At 39.1% G+C, this 18,335-nt stretch overlaps 1 protein-coding gene across 1 annotated transcript in view; it reads right to left on the reverse strand.

Annotated features, from left to right (window-relative positions):
- Positions 1–17,020, reverse strand: part of LOC134535353 (uncharacterized) — a 43,260-nt gene extending 26,240 nt beyond the window's left edge. Inside the window, exons 1-2 of the mRNA XM_063374424.1 lie at positions 16,848–17,020; positions 9,137–9,378 (exon numbers count right to left, since the gene is read on the reverse strand). Of these exons, the coding sequence (XP_063230494.1) occupies positions 9,137–9,378; positions 16,848–17,020 (415 nt within the window). The remainder of the gene's footprint in view (positions 1–9,136; positions 9,379–16,847) is intronic.
- Positions 17,021–18,335: the final 1,315 nt, after the last annotated feature.

The following is an 18,335-nucleotide window of genomic DNA, read 5'->3' on the forward strand; positions in this document are numbered from 1 at the left end:
TTTCTGTGAAAAAAATTCCGCCAAAAATTCTCAAAAAATTCCACAATTTAAAAATCAGGATTTCGAAAATCCTCAAAAGTCGTTTTGTCCTAGAAAGAACCCAAATTCCTAAAAGCGGCTTAAAACTCCTAAGAGCTAGCCGCTCTAAGCCGCAGAGGTCATGACCTTGAAAATTAGGATGCCATGACAGCCATTTTGAATGATGACGTCACCGTTACAATTTCCGTTACGGCCGCCATCTTTAACTTTTTTATTTATTATCCGATTTAAACGAATTTTTTTTTTTAAATTTATAAAAAAATTCACTTAATAAAAATTTAATAAAATAATAATAAAAAAATTACTTTTACGACACGGAGCTCGGAGCCCTCGGTTCGAACCCGGTGAGGGCAAAAAAATAAAAATGGCGACCGATCCTTCCCCTCGTGGTGACTTTTGGCAGACTGACTCCCACCACTTTTTTTCAAAGCATATATATCGTCACCTAGTATGACATCATGTTCGCCATCTTGTCTTCGTTGCTGGAGACCACCATCTTGTTTTCGTCGGCGAGAGTGCACTGACGCCATGTTAGTTTAGTTCTTATCCGCTAGAGTGCAGTAATCATTTAGTACTGTGACACCCACCATCTTGAAATTTGGCCGCCATCTTGGAATCGTGTAATTATTTAGCTAGAAATTCGGGAAAAGTTCCAAAATTCATTAAATAAATCACTCATTAACTTACATATTGATTCGATCGATTCCTGTCCTCGGTTCGATACCCGATCGATGCAATAATGTTTAATTTTATGTAAAAAATAATAATTTCAATAAACCATGTTCAACATTCGTAAAGAGACTTTAAATCATCTACTACCATCATCCTATCAGACAACAAGACCACCATATTGGAAATTCGTAATTGTAATGCTAGAGATTCGGGAAAAAGTTCAAAAATCATTAAATAAATTTGTAATCCATATAATGATTGATTGGATCGACTTAGGTCCTTGGTTCAATCCCTGGCCGATACAAAACAACTTTAATTTAAAAAAATACTAAAAAAGTGTTAGGTTTGAGAAAATAAAAACACCACAAGTTCTTTTAAAAAAATTTTATTACATAAATTCAATACACTACTACAAGTACAAAAAAAACACTGACAAATTACTAAAGCCTTTTGGATTCCTCGATTCAAACAGTCTTCTTATTGTACGGACTAAGCCTTTTACATGACTTTAAATGTCTATCCGATCCGGTCATCACCGCAGCCAGAGACGGACTGAAGTTCATATCACTTATATAGTCTCATTAGCCGGTACAACACATGAGTCAAATCAATAACCATGTTCATTATACGTCTCGGAGCATTTTTTATAATGACGATGTAAGCTATCGAGACGTGAAATTAGTTTATTGCACTTATTGCACTGAAATTGTATTCTTTGAACATTATAAGAACAACCGCTTCTTTCATGTCTGCGAGCATTTGAGGTGATAGTAAATGATACACCACAGTATTTGCACTGATGCGAAGTACGCTCTTCATTAATTGAAGTATTCAATGCTGATGAAACTTCAGCTAATGGTGGAACAGCACATATCGAAGTCTCCTCCAGTGTTGTCAGAGGCGTTGCCAACGGGATCTGCTCCAACATCGTCGGCGCCGACGTCATGGTTCCCGTAGTCGATGGTACATCCTCCATCGAGTACGACGTTAAAGTCGGCAAAGATGCCATCGAAGTCTCAAGAACAAGCAATTACACGTCTTATGCACCAGAAGAAACAAACTAGGTGATCCGTACACCGTCGACGTCAGTAACAAAACTGAGCGTCCTGCTGTCTAGGACTCGCTTATATACATACACCGTATGGAATAATACGCTAGTCAAACCAAGAACATTTTACTAAAATACTAGAGTCAAAACAACATTAAAAAAATAGAAGCACCATCAAAAAAAAAAGGAAGCACACTTGGAAGCACCTTCAAAAAAGGAAAAAAAAAATTGGAAGCACCATCAAAAAAAGGAAGCACACTTGGAAGCACCTTCAAAAAAGGAAAAAAAAATTGGAAGCGCCGACTACGAAAAGGCAGCACATTTGGAAGCACCGACTACTTAAAGGCAGCACATTTGGCAGCACCGACAACGAAAAGGCAGCACATTTGGCAGCACCGACAACGAAATGGCAGCACATTTGGAAGCACCGACAACGCAAAGGCAGCACATTTGGAAGCACCGACTACGAAAAGGCAGCACATTTGGAAGCACCGCCTACGAAAAGGCAGCACATTTGGAAGCACCGACAACGAAAAGGCAGCACATTTGGAAGCACCGACAACGAAAAGGCAGCACATTTGGAAGCACCGACTACGAAAAGGCAGCACATTTGGAAGCACCGACAACGAAAAGGCAGCACATTTGGCAGCACCGACAACGAAAAGACAGCACATTTGGCAGCACCGACAACGAAAAGGCAGCACATTTGGAAGCACCGACAACGCAAAGGCAGCACATTTGGAAGCACCGACTACGAAAAGGCAGCACATTTGGAAGCACCGCCTACGAAAAGGCAGCACATTTGGAAGCACCGACAACGAAAAGGCAGCACATTTGGAAGCACCGACAACGAAAAGGCAGCACATTTGGAAGCACCGACTACGAAAAGGCAGCACATTTGGAAGCACCGACAACGAAAAGGCAGCACATTTGGAAGCACCATCATCGAAAAGGCAGCACATTTGGAAGCACCGACTACGAAAAGGCAGCACATTTGGAAGCACCGACTACGAAAAGACAGCACATTTGGAAGCACCGACAACGAAAAGGCAGCACATTTGGAAGCACCGACAACGAAAAGGCAGCACATTTGGAAGCACCATCATCGAAAAGGCAGCACATTTGGAAGCTCCATCAACAAAAAAAAAAAGGCAACAAGGAAGCACAAGTTACGAGATCTAAGTCTTAGAAATCAGAATACAAGAAATAAAAACATTAAATTCTTATAATTTAAATTGTTTATTTTATTGCTTTACATTATACAAATGCAAGTAAAACAAGCCATTATTGTATGTAGCCAGCATTCCTTAGTTCCTTGAGTATGAAGGATATTTCTTTGATGCACGAATAGTTTCCTGCACAAAGCGAACCATGTAGAAGTCTTAACCGGTCAACCAATATGTTTGGATCTTTCCATGATGTGTAATCAATCTCTTCTACCACCATCTTCCTTGCACCTTTATAAATATTATGATCTCTGGTGTCTTCCGTTTTACCACCAACCTCAGGGTAACTTTCATGTTTGAGACGGTGATCATCACAAGCTTGATCAGATTTATTTAATATATCACGTCGTTTCCACCGTTTCGGTCTCAGGACACCGCCACATTCTTCGATCTTGGCAGCTTTAGGTGCTTCATCATAGTCTATGTCTTTGTCAACAGCCTCAGAGTCACTGTAACAATCACCGTAGAAGGAATCGTCTTCACCCAATTTTCCGTAATATTTCGATGTTGATGATGTTGAAGCGTCTTCATCGTCTTTATGCTTCCTTTTTAGGAGTCCATCATTTTTACAAAGTAGGAAAGATCTACTTGAATTCGGCTGGAATATATTCTCACTTTTCACGTTAAGGATTCTTCCATTGTCTTCATTCTTCCGTAAATCATCAACCTCCTTCAATTTAAGTTCTTTGTCGAGATCGGAAGAGCCAAGAAAATTATTGTGGTAATGCAGATCACTCTTCCTTAGGATGGTAGATTCATCGTTGTCCCCTAGCTTGTACGCAGGCTTGGCGCTACAAGTTCTTCCATGTCTTTTTAGGCTCTCTCTCCGCGTAAACGACTTGCTACATCGTACACAACTTATCATATTGCGCAGTGGATTTTTAACACAGTCATTCTTCTCGTGTTGTCTTTTATTCTTTCTCAAGATAAAATCTTTACTGCAAAACTTACACCTATGTTCTTTCGATACAGCGTCAGATCCCAAATCAGAATTCATATTAGTTACTGAGACTAATACCAGATACCAATTGAGTGTTTTAAATTAGATTCAATACTTAAATAGAAATTTTTTCATATTTCATCAGTGAGAATTAATATATCTCCTGCAAAAGTACTTTATGCATGTAGTTCTGCTTTTCAACAACAGATGTCGCCACATGTTGCTTGCAGGTAAATAATATTTAGTTATTTTATGCGGGATGCGGGATGCTCACTAACGATCGCAAAAGAAGGATGGCTTCGCTAGACTCCAAGGAAAAGGAAGTTCGTCTTGCATGTTGGTGCTCCACAGATGTCTCATGGCATAATATTAATTTGACTGAGTAATGATATGTGTTAATTCCACCTTATAAAAATATTGCAAGTTTTGATTTAGTAGCAGAAATTATCGAATTAAATGTAACTCCAAATAAAATGACATGTCTCATTAGACAAAAAAAATCCATGCAGAGAGCGGTTTCTCATAATAGTCAGAAACACTTGAAGAAACCACAGGAATGATTGCAAGAACACGAGAAAACCATCAAATGTGCTGCCTTTTCGTAGTCGGTGCTTCCAAATGTGCTGCCTTTGCGTTGTCGGTGCTTCCAAATGTGCTGCCTTTTCGTTGTCGGTGCTGCCAAATGTGCTGTCTTTTCGTTGTCGGTGCTGCCAAATGTGCTGCCTTTTCGTTGTCGGTGCTTCCAAATGTGCTGCCTTTTCGTAGTCGGTGCTTCCAAATGTGCTGCCTTTTCGTTGTCGGTGCTTCCAAATGTGCTGCCTTTTCGTTGTCGGTGCTTCCAAATGTGCTGCCTTTTCGTAGGCGGTGCTTCCAAATGTGCTGCCTTTTCGTAGTCGGTGCTTCCAAATGTGCTGCCTTTGCGTTGTCGGTGCTTCCAAATGTGCTGCCATTTCGTTGTCGGTGCTGCCAAATGTGCTGCCTTTTCGTTGTCGGTGCTGCCAAATGTGCTGCCTTTAAGTAGTCGGTGCTTCCAAATGTGCTGCCTTTTCGTAGTCGGTGCTTCCAATTTTTTTTTCCTTTTTTGAAGGTGCTTCCAAGTGTGCTTCCTTTTTTTGATGGTGCTTCCAATTTTTTTTTTCCTTTTTTGAAGGTGCTTCCAAGTGTGCTTCCTTTTTTTTGATGGTGCTTCTATTTTTTTAATGTTGTTTTGACTCTAGTATTTTAGTAAAATGTTCTTGGTTTGACTAGCGTATTATTCCATACGGTGCATGTATATAAGCGAGTCCTAGACAGCAGGACGCTCAGTTTTGTTACTGACGTCGACGGTGTACGGATCACCTAGTTTGTTTCTTCTGGTGCATAAGACGTGTAATTGCTTGTTCTTGAGACTTCGATGGCATCTTTGCCGACTTTAACGTCGTACTCGATGGAGGATGTACCATCGACTACGGGAACCATGACGTCGGCGCCGACGATGTTGGAGCAGATCCCGTTGGCAACGCCTCTGACAACACTGGAGGAGACTTCGATATGTGCTGTTCCACCATTAGCTGAAGTTTCATCAGCATTGAATACTTCAATTAATGAAGAGCGTACTTCGCATCAGTGCAAATACTGTGGTGTATCATTTACTATCACCTCAAATGCTCGCAGACATGAAAGAAGCGGTTGTTCTTATAATGTTCAAAGAATACAATTTCAGTGCAATAAGTGCAATAAACTAATTTCACGTCTCGATAGCTTACATCGTCAATATAAAAAATGCTCCGAGACGTATAATGAACATGGTTATTGATTTGACTCGTGTGTTGTACCGGCTAATGAGACTATATAAGTGATATGAACTTCAGTCCGTCTCTGGCTGCGGTGATGACCGGATCGGATAGACATTTAAAGTCATGTAAAAGGCTTAGTCCGTACAATAAGAAGACTGTTTGAATCGAGGAATCCAAAAGGCTTTAGTAATTTGTCAGTGTTTTTTTTTTGTACTTGTAGTAGTGTATTGAATTTATGTAATAAAATTTTTTTAAAAGAACTTGTGGTGTTTTTATTTTCTCAAACCTAACACTTTTTTAGTATTTTTTTAAATTAAAGTTGTTTTGTATCGGCCAGGGATTGAACCAAGGACCTAAGTCGATCCAATCAATCATTATATGGATTACAAATTTATTTAATGATTTTTGAACTTTTTCCCGAATCTCTAGCATTACAATTACGAATTTCCAATATGGTGGTCTTGTTGTCTGATAGGATGATGGTAGTAGATGATTTAAAGTCTCTTTACGAATGTTGAACATGGTTTATTGAAATTATTATTTTTTACATAAAATTAAACATTATTGCATCGATCGGGTATCGAACCGAGGACAGGAATCGATCGAATCAATATGTAAGTTAATGAGTGATTTATTTAATGAATTTTGGAACTTTTCCCGAATTTCTAGCTAAATAATTACACGATTCCAAGATGGCGGCCAAATTTCAAGATGGTGGGTGTCACAGTACTAAATGATTACTGCACTCTAGCGGATAAGAACTAAACTAACATGGCGTCAGTGCACTCTCGCCGACGAAAACAAGATGGTGGTCTCCAGCAACGAAGACAAGATGGCGAACATGATGTCATACTAGGTGACGATATATATGCTTTGAAAAAAAGTGGTGGGAGTCAGTCTGCCAAAAGTCACCACGAGGGGAAGGATCGGTCGCCATTTTTATTTTTTTGCCCTCACCGGGTTTGAACCGAGGGCTCCGAGCTCCGTGTCGTAAAAGTAATTTTATTATTAATATTTTATTAAATTTTTATTAAGTGAATTTTTTTATAAATTTAAAAAAAAATTCGTTTAAATCGGATAATAAATAAAAAAGTTAAAGATGGCGGCCGTAACGGAAATTGTAACGGTGACGTCATCATTCAAAATGGCTGTCATGGCATCCTAATTTTCAAGGTCATGACCTCTGCGGCTTAGAGCGGCTAGCTCTTAGGAGTTTTAAGCCGCTTTTAGGAATTTGGGTTCTTTCTAGGACAAAACGACTTTTGAGGATTTTCGAAATCCTGATTTTTAAATTGTGGAATTTTTTGAGAATTTTTGGCGGAATTTTTTTCACAGAAATGTAAATTTTGACGAATTTTGTGGAATTTTGGGCAATTTTTGCCCAATTTTGGCGGATTTTGAGGGTCAAAGGTCAAGGTCAAACTTGTCCCGTTACGCTGTGTCCCGTTACACTCCTCCAAGATGGCCGCCGTGACGTCACAATGTAAACAATCTTCAATCCTCGCGCCTGACCCCTGTCCCAGCTTGCCCTATTATATACTACTATTTATATTTCTGTTTATTTTAATGTAGCTATACTAACCTAACGAACCGCCCATAGTATTTTAAAGTGTTTTAATGTAGCTAACCTAACCGACCACTTTTAATATTTGAATTAATTTTTCCTGCGCAAAAATAAAACAAATCCCGAGGTTGGGCGAAGGTGAATATTCGGGCGTGTTCGGGCAGGGACAGAACTTGATGTACATCTTAAGCTTCTCACATGATTCATCGGTGTATATGTGTGTGTGTGTGTGCCAGCTGTTTCGAAATTCCGTGTTTCTTGTCTCCTTGTGTCGCGATTAATTTATTATTTATCATTACTGCGTGTTTTCCCTCGTGTATTGTTAACAACGATGCTGTTTCGTGTATATTACCAAGACTTACAAGGTAACCTACATTCAAATATATTATTCCTTTATTCTATATTTGTCACGAGTCAATTTTATTTTTCGATTCTGACATTTTATTTAATGTATTTGTTACTTATTCTTTCTTACTTGTAATTTTTTTTTTTTTGCTTTCTACATCTTCGCAATTTTTAGCGACCTCTGCTTCGTAGCTGTTCCTAAACTAGCCGAAGCGCATTAAATGCACAATCTTTTATTTTTGTTATTTAACTCACAATGCCTAAACCACGCACACGAACTACTATGTTACTATTGTTCCAAAATCACCCGAAGCGTATCAAATGTACCGACTTTGAGAAAACGTATAGGGAATAAATTGGATTGGGTTGGTTTGGGTTGGTATTCGGTTCGGTTAGGTAAGGTTAGGTTATTACCATCTTGTTAAACAGAATTATAGTAAGGTTTTAAAAAGGGGAAACATTTTTGCAGTCTTTTTTTCCCCTTGAATGAATACTTTTCGTATATTTATCACGAGAATTCCACATTAAATTTTGTATTCGAGTTACGTATTATAAGTTTATTTCCAATATGAGAACACATAAATTTGTGCATTGCCGAGGATAGAAGTTTACACGCCACTTGCGAATACTAAAAGACCCGCTCATTTTTTTTTTTATTAAAAATGTCACTTGTATCAAAAAGGTTTGTTCAATGGTCTCGTCTATAACTTGTTCTTTTTGGTCAGTGAAAAAGGCAGAAACGGGTATTTTCACGGACTTTCTAGGTATCAAAAATTATACACACATCATAAGTGGCATGGGGAAGTGTAAGAAACCTTTACCTTTAAAATAATTACAGCATAAAACTGAAGAGTGGCCGTTTAAAGTCTCATAGAGGCTCGTTACCGACGAGATGTCTGCACGCCAGTTCGGTGCCTGGCGCGTAGAGGCTAATAGGCGTGTGATTTGTTAGCCAGTATCGCCCTTAGCGCCCCTGTGATTAAATAGCTCGTGCGCCTGACGAGGCGGCCATCTCAAACATGTTAAAAGACTTAGGACTCAGTCACATGATTTTAAAATGTACATGACAAAATATTTGCGTTTGTATAGTTAAATTTTAAAAGTATAAGTTTAGTTACTTGTTTTTGAGTTTATTTTTCGACTGAAATAAGATCCCTATAAAAGCTTCATTAATATTTCATATATTATCTTACCAGATGAAAAATATGGCTGCTATATGATACGGTAAATTTCTTTCAAAAAGAATGTATGTTCAACATAAGTAAATAGAATTTTCTAAAAAAATTTTAAACTAGGCCTACACCACAGATTACCTTTGAGCATTGCCTTTAAAAACTTTTTTTTTTCAATTTATTTATTCCATTTGGTTCTCCATATCCATACTGCACAGAAATGTTAAAAATTCAGCTTTGCCAGCTAATCATGCAAAAAAAATTAATGTACTACATACATACATGCAGTTGGAGACTGCTGAGAAAGTTTACAAATCTAGCCGTGTGTAACGTGAACATGGAACATTGAGCTCACCCGGGTAGTCCCACCAGCCGCTGGTGCCGTGGCCCCAGCTAGCCGCCACGTGTCGGAACTCGGTGGACAGCGTGTCGGCGGACAGCTTGAACACGGAGAAGCAGGGCTGCAGGGGGCTGCGGGGCTCCAGGGCCGGCGCGGGCCGGGGCTGCTGCTGCTGCAGCCACTCCTGGTGCCACTGCTGTTGCTGCAGCCACTGCTGGTGGTAGCCCGGGGCGCTCGCCGACGTCACCGCGAACAAGCTGGCGAGCACACCTGCCGTGCTTACACCCTCGCCCGCTCCCAACAACACACGCGCATACCTACACAAACACGAGGTGTGATCGAAAAAAAAAATTTGTTGTCTGTAAAGTCGGTTTACGGACGATAGTTTAACGTGACGTAATAACAAAGCATTGATGAAATTATTGCATACTTTTATGAATAAAATTATATCATTTTATTGAATTATCACTATTTTGAATGGATGCAATGAATGAGTGAAATGAAATCTACAATTTAATTGATAAATTTACTTTTATTTGCACTCATTAATTCAAATATGTTTATTACTTTAACGAAGATTTTATTTTAACTATAACTTTTATACATGTTTGCTATTTAACTTCTTCCAAAGTATGTTATTCTGTTAAGGATAGGACGATGATAGGAAAAGTGGGAAACGAATGGGAGTGTTTCAAGTTTAATGTGCCTCGAAAAAGTCAAATCGATGGATGTTCCAATCGAGTGGAAGAGAGATAGATGCGGCGCAAGCGTACAATGAACGTAACGGGACACAGCGTAACGGTACAATGTGCGTAACGGGACACTTTTTCGTGCATACAGCCGGCGTTCATCTATTTATTAGACGTTGTCACGTCAAAAATACTGGTAGTAAATTTTTATACCCAGCAACTTTTGACGCTATGTCTATTTTGAAGTACCAACCTCTGATAGCCTGATCCGTTGAGATAGTCAGTGTCAAGTATGAACAAGTTGTGACCTGTCAGTCGGCTTACAGAACCGGAAGAGTGAGGTCTAGCCGCCATCATGGATAGAGCAGACCCGGAAATTTCGTGGATTCGTCTGGTCTCGGGGGCGGAATTCAAAGTAATAGGTGTGCTCAACCCAAATTTTGCTCTCCCATTAGCGAGAACAATAATTTCATCCTTGACTTCCTGGATGGCTTACTTCTCTCCTAGCTGGGCATCGTTGTCTCGCGGTCGTAGATGGGCGTGTCCAAATAACTGCGGTCCAATCGTATACACAGTGTGAGAGTGTGAATGTTTGCATTCTACACTTGCGTCTGAATGAACGCGCGAAATTTCCGTATCCCTAATCATGGATGTCGAACAACGCGTTAACAATAAATTTTGTTTGCGAAACGGAGACCAGATAAATGTGTCTTCCTGAAAGTATTATCTTCTGACGCTATTCCTGACTTCGAAAGGTCCATGGCAGAGCAGCTGAAGGCCTTCCAGGAATACTTCCAGTCGTGGAATCAACACTGGGACGAGTGCACATCGCTAGCCAAGGAGAGTATTTTGAAGGAGATCAGCTGAAATTTTATGTAAGTAATTACTTTGTTCGTAACATAATTATTAACCTTATTTTTAGATCACACCTCGTAAGCAATATGACGGGACAGTCCAATCTGTATTATGTATCTTTGTGTTTTACGAAGTCCTCTATTTTATCATGATCTGAATGTCAGCTAATGCTTAATCAGAGTTGGTTGCAGCTAGATGTGCGGTCTGAACACTACTATGTTTGGAAGTTAAGAATTTAGTGGACAAGATGAATGGTTTTTTTTTTTTTTCCAGTAAAAACCCGAAATTAAATACTAAGACACGTTCTGAAATTTCAGACAGTAATTGAGCATTTTAAGCCAAACGTAAACGACTACAATGTTTTTTTTTGTAAATGAAACAGTTATATGCATGTAAAGTTAGTTGAATATATTTGTACATGTGTACATTTACTGTATCACTACAAAATAGAGTTGTCAGTAATACTGGGTTCATATTCTTACCCAGGCATTTATGCTCTGTGTTGTCCCAGTACAATCCAATATCTAAATTTATTTCTAAACCGTTCCCTAAAGAGTTTTCCAGTATTAACTACGCAGATTAATACACATAAAAACAATTACTGAATATTCTATAATTTTTCCAATGGTTTAAAAAATTATGCTTTAAGGAAACATTAATTAAAATATAAAATCATGTGTCAATTTTCGCAATAATCACTATTATCTCGAAAAACAATATTTGCAAAAATAACCATATTCATGTGTTGTAAAAATTTACAATACCTTTCTTGCAGTATTAGAAAATATTTCATTTCAACTGGTTTCCATAGCAACATTTTGTAGAAGTACAGAAAAAAAATTGCTGTGTACTTTATAATGCCTGTTTGCGTCGACTGCTCGAGAACTGATTATTAAGAACGACAAAACATTAGGAATGCGATTCAAACGCTACATATAATATTTGACCACGCTTCTTGTTAACTGGAGATTCGTTTGCAATCTTACATTAAACAAAACTTAACACTCTCGTGTGGTGAGTTTGGTAACGATACTCAACAATTATTAAAGAAACGTTTACAGTGTTCATATTTATAACACAAATCTTCCATTTTTTAAGGTGAGGGCTGAAGACCGTCTCTTGGCGAAACGAGCCCCTGATTCGATCATTGTATCAATTTTGGATACATAAACTTGTAGTAGAACTCTAGTTTCAAAAACCAATCATGATGCTGAGCTTGATAAAGACGCGCTGAACCGAAACAAGTGTAAAAAAGGCTTTACAGAATGTTTCTGTTTTACTTCCCCTGCTCATTATTCTGGGAGTGGGGTGGCCCTTTGAATAATCACGCATGAACACAGAGAAACATTTTGGCTCCGTCACACTAAGTGAAAAAAAAAGAGCTAAATTTAGCATACGGGACACGCAAGGGCGTGCAAGTAAAGAGTTGGGAGGGGGGGGGGAATCACTATGACCGATGAACGTGATAGTTGATGAGGCGATTCGCTGAAGAAAATAGACACGGAGATAACACCACGCGCGACGCGGAGTGACGAATACAAGAATACAAGCCTCACCGAGACTGAGGGATCGGCAATTGTCAGCTGCGATGACAGACAATCACAATCAAAAGCGATAATTTTTTATTTAAAAAAACTTTCTTTTGAAATGTAAGGGTATGCAAGTAAAGGGTAAAGTTAATAATAATTTAGTGTTAGATTTTTAACCTTTTTCGTATATAAATATTGTGTAAGTCTCAAACAATATGTTTATTTTTATATTTTTATATTAATATTTAAGTCATTTAATTATGTTGCAATTCATACGTTACAAATGTATTTTATTTTTATTTGTAAGTAATTTGTATATTTAGTATCTTCTAGGTTTTTGTTTTTATCTAGTTTATCTTAGTTATATTTACATTGTGTTTTCTAATGTATATATATATTGTAAACTTTCTAAAGAAGACGAACAAAATTCGAGTCAGTGCGTTAATTTGCGCTCGGCTAGCCAGCGAGGGAATCTAACCCGTTCGCAGTGCTACTGTTTCGTTAGCTGCGGGGCGATACACATCTCTCTCTCCCTTTCTCCTGTTTTTCGGCGGGCGGCAGACAGGCTTCCACGAGCGGAAGGCTACGTCCAGGTCCTGTCGGGGAATCCATTCGCATGGCGGGTGATGCGCGTGACGAACCCTGCGATGATACGTCGCTATAAAGACTGGGTATGATCGCCCGTCATCTCCGGTCTCGCACTAGCCCTAATAGCGCAGCAGTACGCCGCTGGTAAAACTCGGCACTGTTTATTACCAACCTCCCTAATTACACAACAATGAGGCGGGTCCGCCTCATCATTTCCTTCATTTTTATTTAATAATTTTTTGTAAGCTGCATTTCATAATTTTTGCTTATATTTAATTTTTAAATTTTCGTTTTATAAGTTTTTTTTTTTTTTTGCTGCATTTTCACGCCCAACAGACGTCTTGTACTTGGGCTCTCGGTGCGTACCGTAATCACGGTAGAACGTAATGTTTTGCCTGCACGCCGCAACGAGGCGCTGCTGTCTAACTGGAGTTGTGCGTCGCCAGCCGGCATTGCAATCGCGCCGCGCCGCTCATTGTGCTGTTGGCTCTTCGTGTGGCATGGGCGGAACAGACATCGACTCGGGCGAGACCTTTTGCGCGAGGGGATCGCACAGACAACTTCCCTGTGCTGTAGCAGCGAGGCGTCACGGGAGGACTGCAGCACGCGAATTCGTTGGTAAGGAGTCGTCCCACTAATATCGGGTCATGTTGCGGGCACCAAATTATAAACTAACTTTAACTTTCTTTATTGTAACAGTGCTAAGTCAGTCACGGAAGTGATTACCAAATGTTCGATGATTACCATAATTGTGCTGACCGCAACAACCCATTTGTATCCAGCCATTAACGACTATTGTGCTAATTCAACGCCCATTTCGTCAGTCAATAAACCTTGCTCAATGACTAACGCATCTTTTGGGTGTGGCTGTGCCTACGCGAAGTAAGATTGAACACAGCTTACACGTACCGAACTCTCGCTGAAATCTATAGGTCAGGCACATTTCTCAAGTGTTGGAAGTTTTAACGAGCACTTCTAACTCCTTTTTAGCTAATGTTAAATCTTAGGGAAGTTTACAAAGTCCCATTTACTTAGAACTACTGTATGCTGTTTGTAGTCGTCAGTATTGTGATTATTTAAATAACTGAATGTTGCACCTGCGGTCTAGGGGTTTGTAGACGAACTATAGTTTAGACACTACTGCTGGTGGTGTCTACAAGCAGACGTCCGTCTCCGAGACTAGCAGCAAATTGCAAGAGAATTTAGCGTGTCTTTATACACGCGCATAAGCGCCATGAACTTTATTGAGAAATTATTTAAATTTTTTCATGATATTTTTTTAATTAAATTACTTAAACATATACTTTCCCGTCGATAAGAACTTTGTTGTTCTATTTGGTGGAAGTTACGCATTTCGGTGTAACGAACTATCTTTTTTCAGAATTTTCTGGTAAAATGTTTTAAGTAGGGCTGATTTTACTGGTAGTGTGGTGCACCACAGCATTTAGGACTTGCTATAAATTTGCCAGTGTAAGCACGTGTAAAACCATAATTATGTATCTAAAACCCCTTTTGAAGATTTTAGTGGAATAATAATTTTTATTCATTTTGCTGCTTTTACTTCAACATCCTGTCTTCTTATAAGTTTGTTGCCCTGCGCCTGCCGTATTTTACCGAAGCTCTACATATGATATTACTTGAACCATTTAGGCGAGTCTCGATTGTTCAGGTTAAATTTTTTTTATGGACAAACGTCATCCCTGGTTACACTGTATGATATAGGAACCTCAATAACGGACACAAAGGAGGAATCCGCAAATCCACTCATAAAACAAGCCAAGTTCAGCTGATATCAACAGTTAAATTAATTGATAGCACAGAATTATACAGAAAAAAAAGAGAGTCTTTCAGTACCCTCCAGTTATTTGTAAAAATCTAACTTGGTATCGAGCAAATCCATGTGTTCTCTTGTTGTAAATTAACTCTCGCGTAATACAAAACTCGGACACGAAATTTAACGTAAAAATCTTTAAAATAATGCCGAGCGTTATTATATATATAATTGTGTTTTCAATTCAATTTCTTGACGCGAATCACACTTAGTTGCCCCACCCGCCATTAGAATTTGTTGCCGAAGCAGCTTCCTCAAAAGCTGGATCACAATGCCCCGACGGGTCCGACACGACAGGCCCGACAAACTGTCGTGCAGCATCTCCGCACGACAGATTTAAAAGTGTAGGGTCACAATACCGCGTCAAATTTAACCCGACGATTTTCAATTTGGCCTTCGACAAATCGCGCCAAGATAAATACTTCAATTAAAATGCATTATAGAATGCGCTAAAAACAAAGTAGGCTATTTTATTTATTATTGACTGTTGAAGTGCAAAAAAAAACATTTAGTCGTATGTGATACGAAGTAAGGTTAAGTTGATTCGTAAAACAAAGAGTATTTTATTATAGTTACAAGGAAACAAGATAAAGATATGTCAGTGAGGGACAGAAAAATACTCCTGATGTTAGCTGTGCGAAGAATTAAAAAGAAACGAAATGAGCTTGGACTTAATTAATTAGAAGTTCTTCGCTGAACTCGTCTATTCTTAAATCCAATCTTCACGATAATAATGTCTAACCATAAATACGATGATATCTGTTTATGTTTATACAAACAGACTAAGGCAAGCTACAAATCTTCAATTCACCCACACGTAAAACGAGTTTTCACTTTTCAGCAAAAAGATTTACCAAGTAGGTAAATATTTTTGAAATTTAGTTCTGTACTGTTTCCATTCCGTTGACATTTTATTTTCTGTCGGGCAACCTGACACGACGAAATTAGAAATAGAATCTATTCCTTGCTGGCCCTCGGGGTGCGTATTTTTTCGGGGTGACGTCACGGCGAGCTTGTATTTCATTGGCTATTGAACTTGTCGGGCCTGTTTAGTCGGGGCATTGTGATTTCAGCATAATATCGAATCATTCGATTCGCAGAGCAAAAGGTTAAACTATATAATGAAAGGACTCCGATAAAAGAGAAAAAAATACATGGAAAAATATTAAACCCCTGACTTCAGACCTGATTTTCAACAAGAAATTTTTATTATAATACTGCACCATGTAGTTAAAATTCATCAACAACCAAATACTATCAAGTTTCCCCTTTGGCTTTGTGAACTGTCTTTTGTGCCACAGATGGCATCACCGTGGTTACGCATTTTCGTTTGATTCGACTTCTGTGAAATTTCAAGAAATTACTCTTATACGAATGCCGTATCCCGAGAACATAAACCCAGACAAATATAGTGCCACTGAGAGAAAGAACTGTTTGCCTCAACAAAATATCTGTTTATATAAGGCGAAATAAATATAATTTGTTAATTCAAGCAAATATTTTGTAGTAGGAAAGATTCTCTTGACCCAACAAAAATGTTGTTTTCAACTCAACTGTATATTTGGTTAGGTGTAACAAATCATTTTTGTTACTTACCAAGTTTGGTTAAGCTAACAAAGTATTTTGTTACAGCAATTAGATATTTGTTTCGCCATATACAAACAAATATTTGTTTGATTCAAACAAACCTTTTTCTCTGTGTGGGATGACTAAAATTAGACAGTTGTGACAAGAACGGTAAATAAAGAAGAAAATAAACAACCAAACTTTGACAACACCACGACAAAAAAAAAACACGAACCATACGAAGATACTAAACAGATAATCCGGACAACGCGACGATTGCGATAATCAATCGAAGAACGTAAGAATTTCGTGTTCTGTTCAGTTCAGTTTGGAACACTAGTAGTGCTCCGATGTGGCGGCAGATGTGTGATGATTAGAGACCTGTAAAATTTGCGATTTCAAATCCCTAAAGGACAGACTCCATGATCATCTATGCACTCGTGCGAATTACATCTGCTGATTGGTTACCGACTCGTAACACCTGTTGACTGGAATGATCGTGATTCGCTAATTCTTCTGTTAAAGATTTTTCATTGGCCCAGAGTCCTTCAGATGAACTGTGGCCCAATCACTGAAGCAAAATAATGTCAAAAGTATTTGGACTCTATCCTATCGCGAAATGAATGCGGTAATTTTACAGGTCTCTAGCTGATGATGCTCCGACTCACCAGCTGAGGAAGAGCAGCATGTCGGTCGGACGAGGTGCGGGCGGGGACTGCGGGGTCGCGCGCTCCCGCCAGCCGTCGGTCGGCGTCCATGGGGGCGTCGCGACGCCCGCTATCGCCGCTGCGTTGCGCCAGCGTAAAAGGGAAAGTTCCGGCGCGCCCTTATGGGGCGTCATTGTGAGGGCATCGCCAAGTTACGTAACGCAATGTTTGCAACTCACAAACATACCCGCTCTCTTTCATCAACGGCCTTTACATTAACGTGTTTTTATAGGCATTTTCGTGCGTCACATCTCTTCCGTACGAAACCATGAGTATAGACCCAAAAATTTCGCGGATTTGTCTGGCCTCAGGGCAGAATTTAAAAAAGTCATAGGTAGAGTTCTGAAAAATTCGTGTAATAATGAGACTGGTTTGCATACCATTATACACATGAACTGTGCCCTTATTGGACCACACGTAGTTTTTACCCGCCTCCAAAAAAAAAGAGCCAAATGACATCATTTCGAAATTATAATGATCCAATCACATGCAATCCGTCGGGAAGTTAAAATGTGACAGCAAATAATGGACAATAGACATTCACTTATTTGTGAACGATAGCGTGGAGTTTATCCTGGTACCAGAAAATAACGCGAATTTTTCATGTCTCTAGTCATAGGTGTGCTCAACTCATGTTTTATTTCTCATTGTTAATTGGCACTGTCTGATTCGCTTACTTATCTACTAGCTGGACATTGTTTGCTCACGATTGTAGAAAGGCGTATCCAATCATGATCGCAGTGCTAGAGTGTAAAGGTTTGTATTGTAACTTGCGACTAAATGAATGCGCGAAATTTCCGTATCTCTTCCTATGAGTACAGATTGAAAAAATTCGCCTTATGTTACCTCTATGATGGACTACACAGTTCTACGTCTACTCGGGCTGATGTATTGTGAGAGGTCCCAAAATAGTAGCCTGTGATTCGATACAGATTTTTGAATGTTTTTTTTTTATTTTCCTAGGAGTCCTTCGGATGAGTTGTGAACCAATAGCAGAAGCAACTGTAAGGTATACCTTTTTTTAATTTTTTTCCTATCGCTAGATGAATCCTCGAAATCATCCGGTCTCTACATATGAGTAGGTACAGCCACGATTGTTTAACAGATTCATTGAAAGGCAAAGTATAATTGAATCACATACTTCAGTGCTCTTGACTCGCCCGTCACGACTCTGTGCCTGTTATAAACGAAGAGAAGAAGTTATTAACATGTCACAATCACGTGTGAACCGTCAAAGGTGAACTTGTGATACTTAGAAAAATTAGCACTGTAATAAGGTTGGACTATTTGAAGGCAACCTGGAGTGAAATTAATCCGTCAAATAATCGTTGTTCTGCCCATGAGTCAGAAGTGCTGTGTATTACCGTGTGTAAGTCTGCTATAGCCGACTGGAAGCTCTATCCGTGGAGTAAGGAATTGACAGGCGATGGCATGCTGGGACATATGTTG

The sequence above is a fragment of the Bacillus rossius genome, chromosome 8 (genome assembly GCF_032445375.1).
Source record: "Bacillus rossius redtenbacheri isolate Brsri chromosome 8, Brsri_v3, whole genome shotgun sequence".
In the NCBI taxonomy this organism is placed as follows: domain Eukaryota; kingdom Metazoa; phylum Arthropoda; class Insecta; order Phasmatodea; family Bacillidae; genus Bacillus; species Bacillus rossius.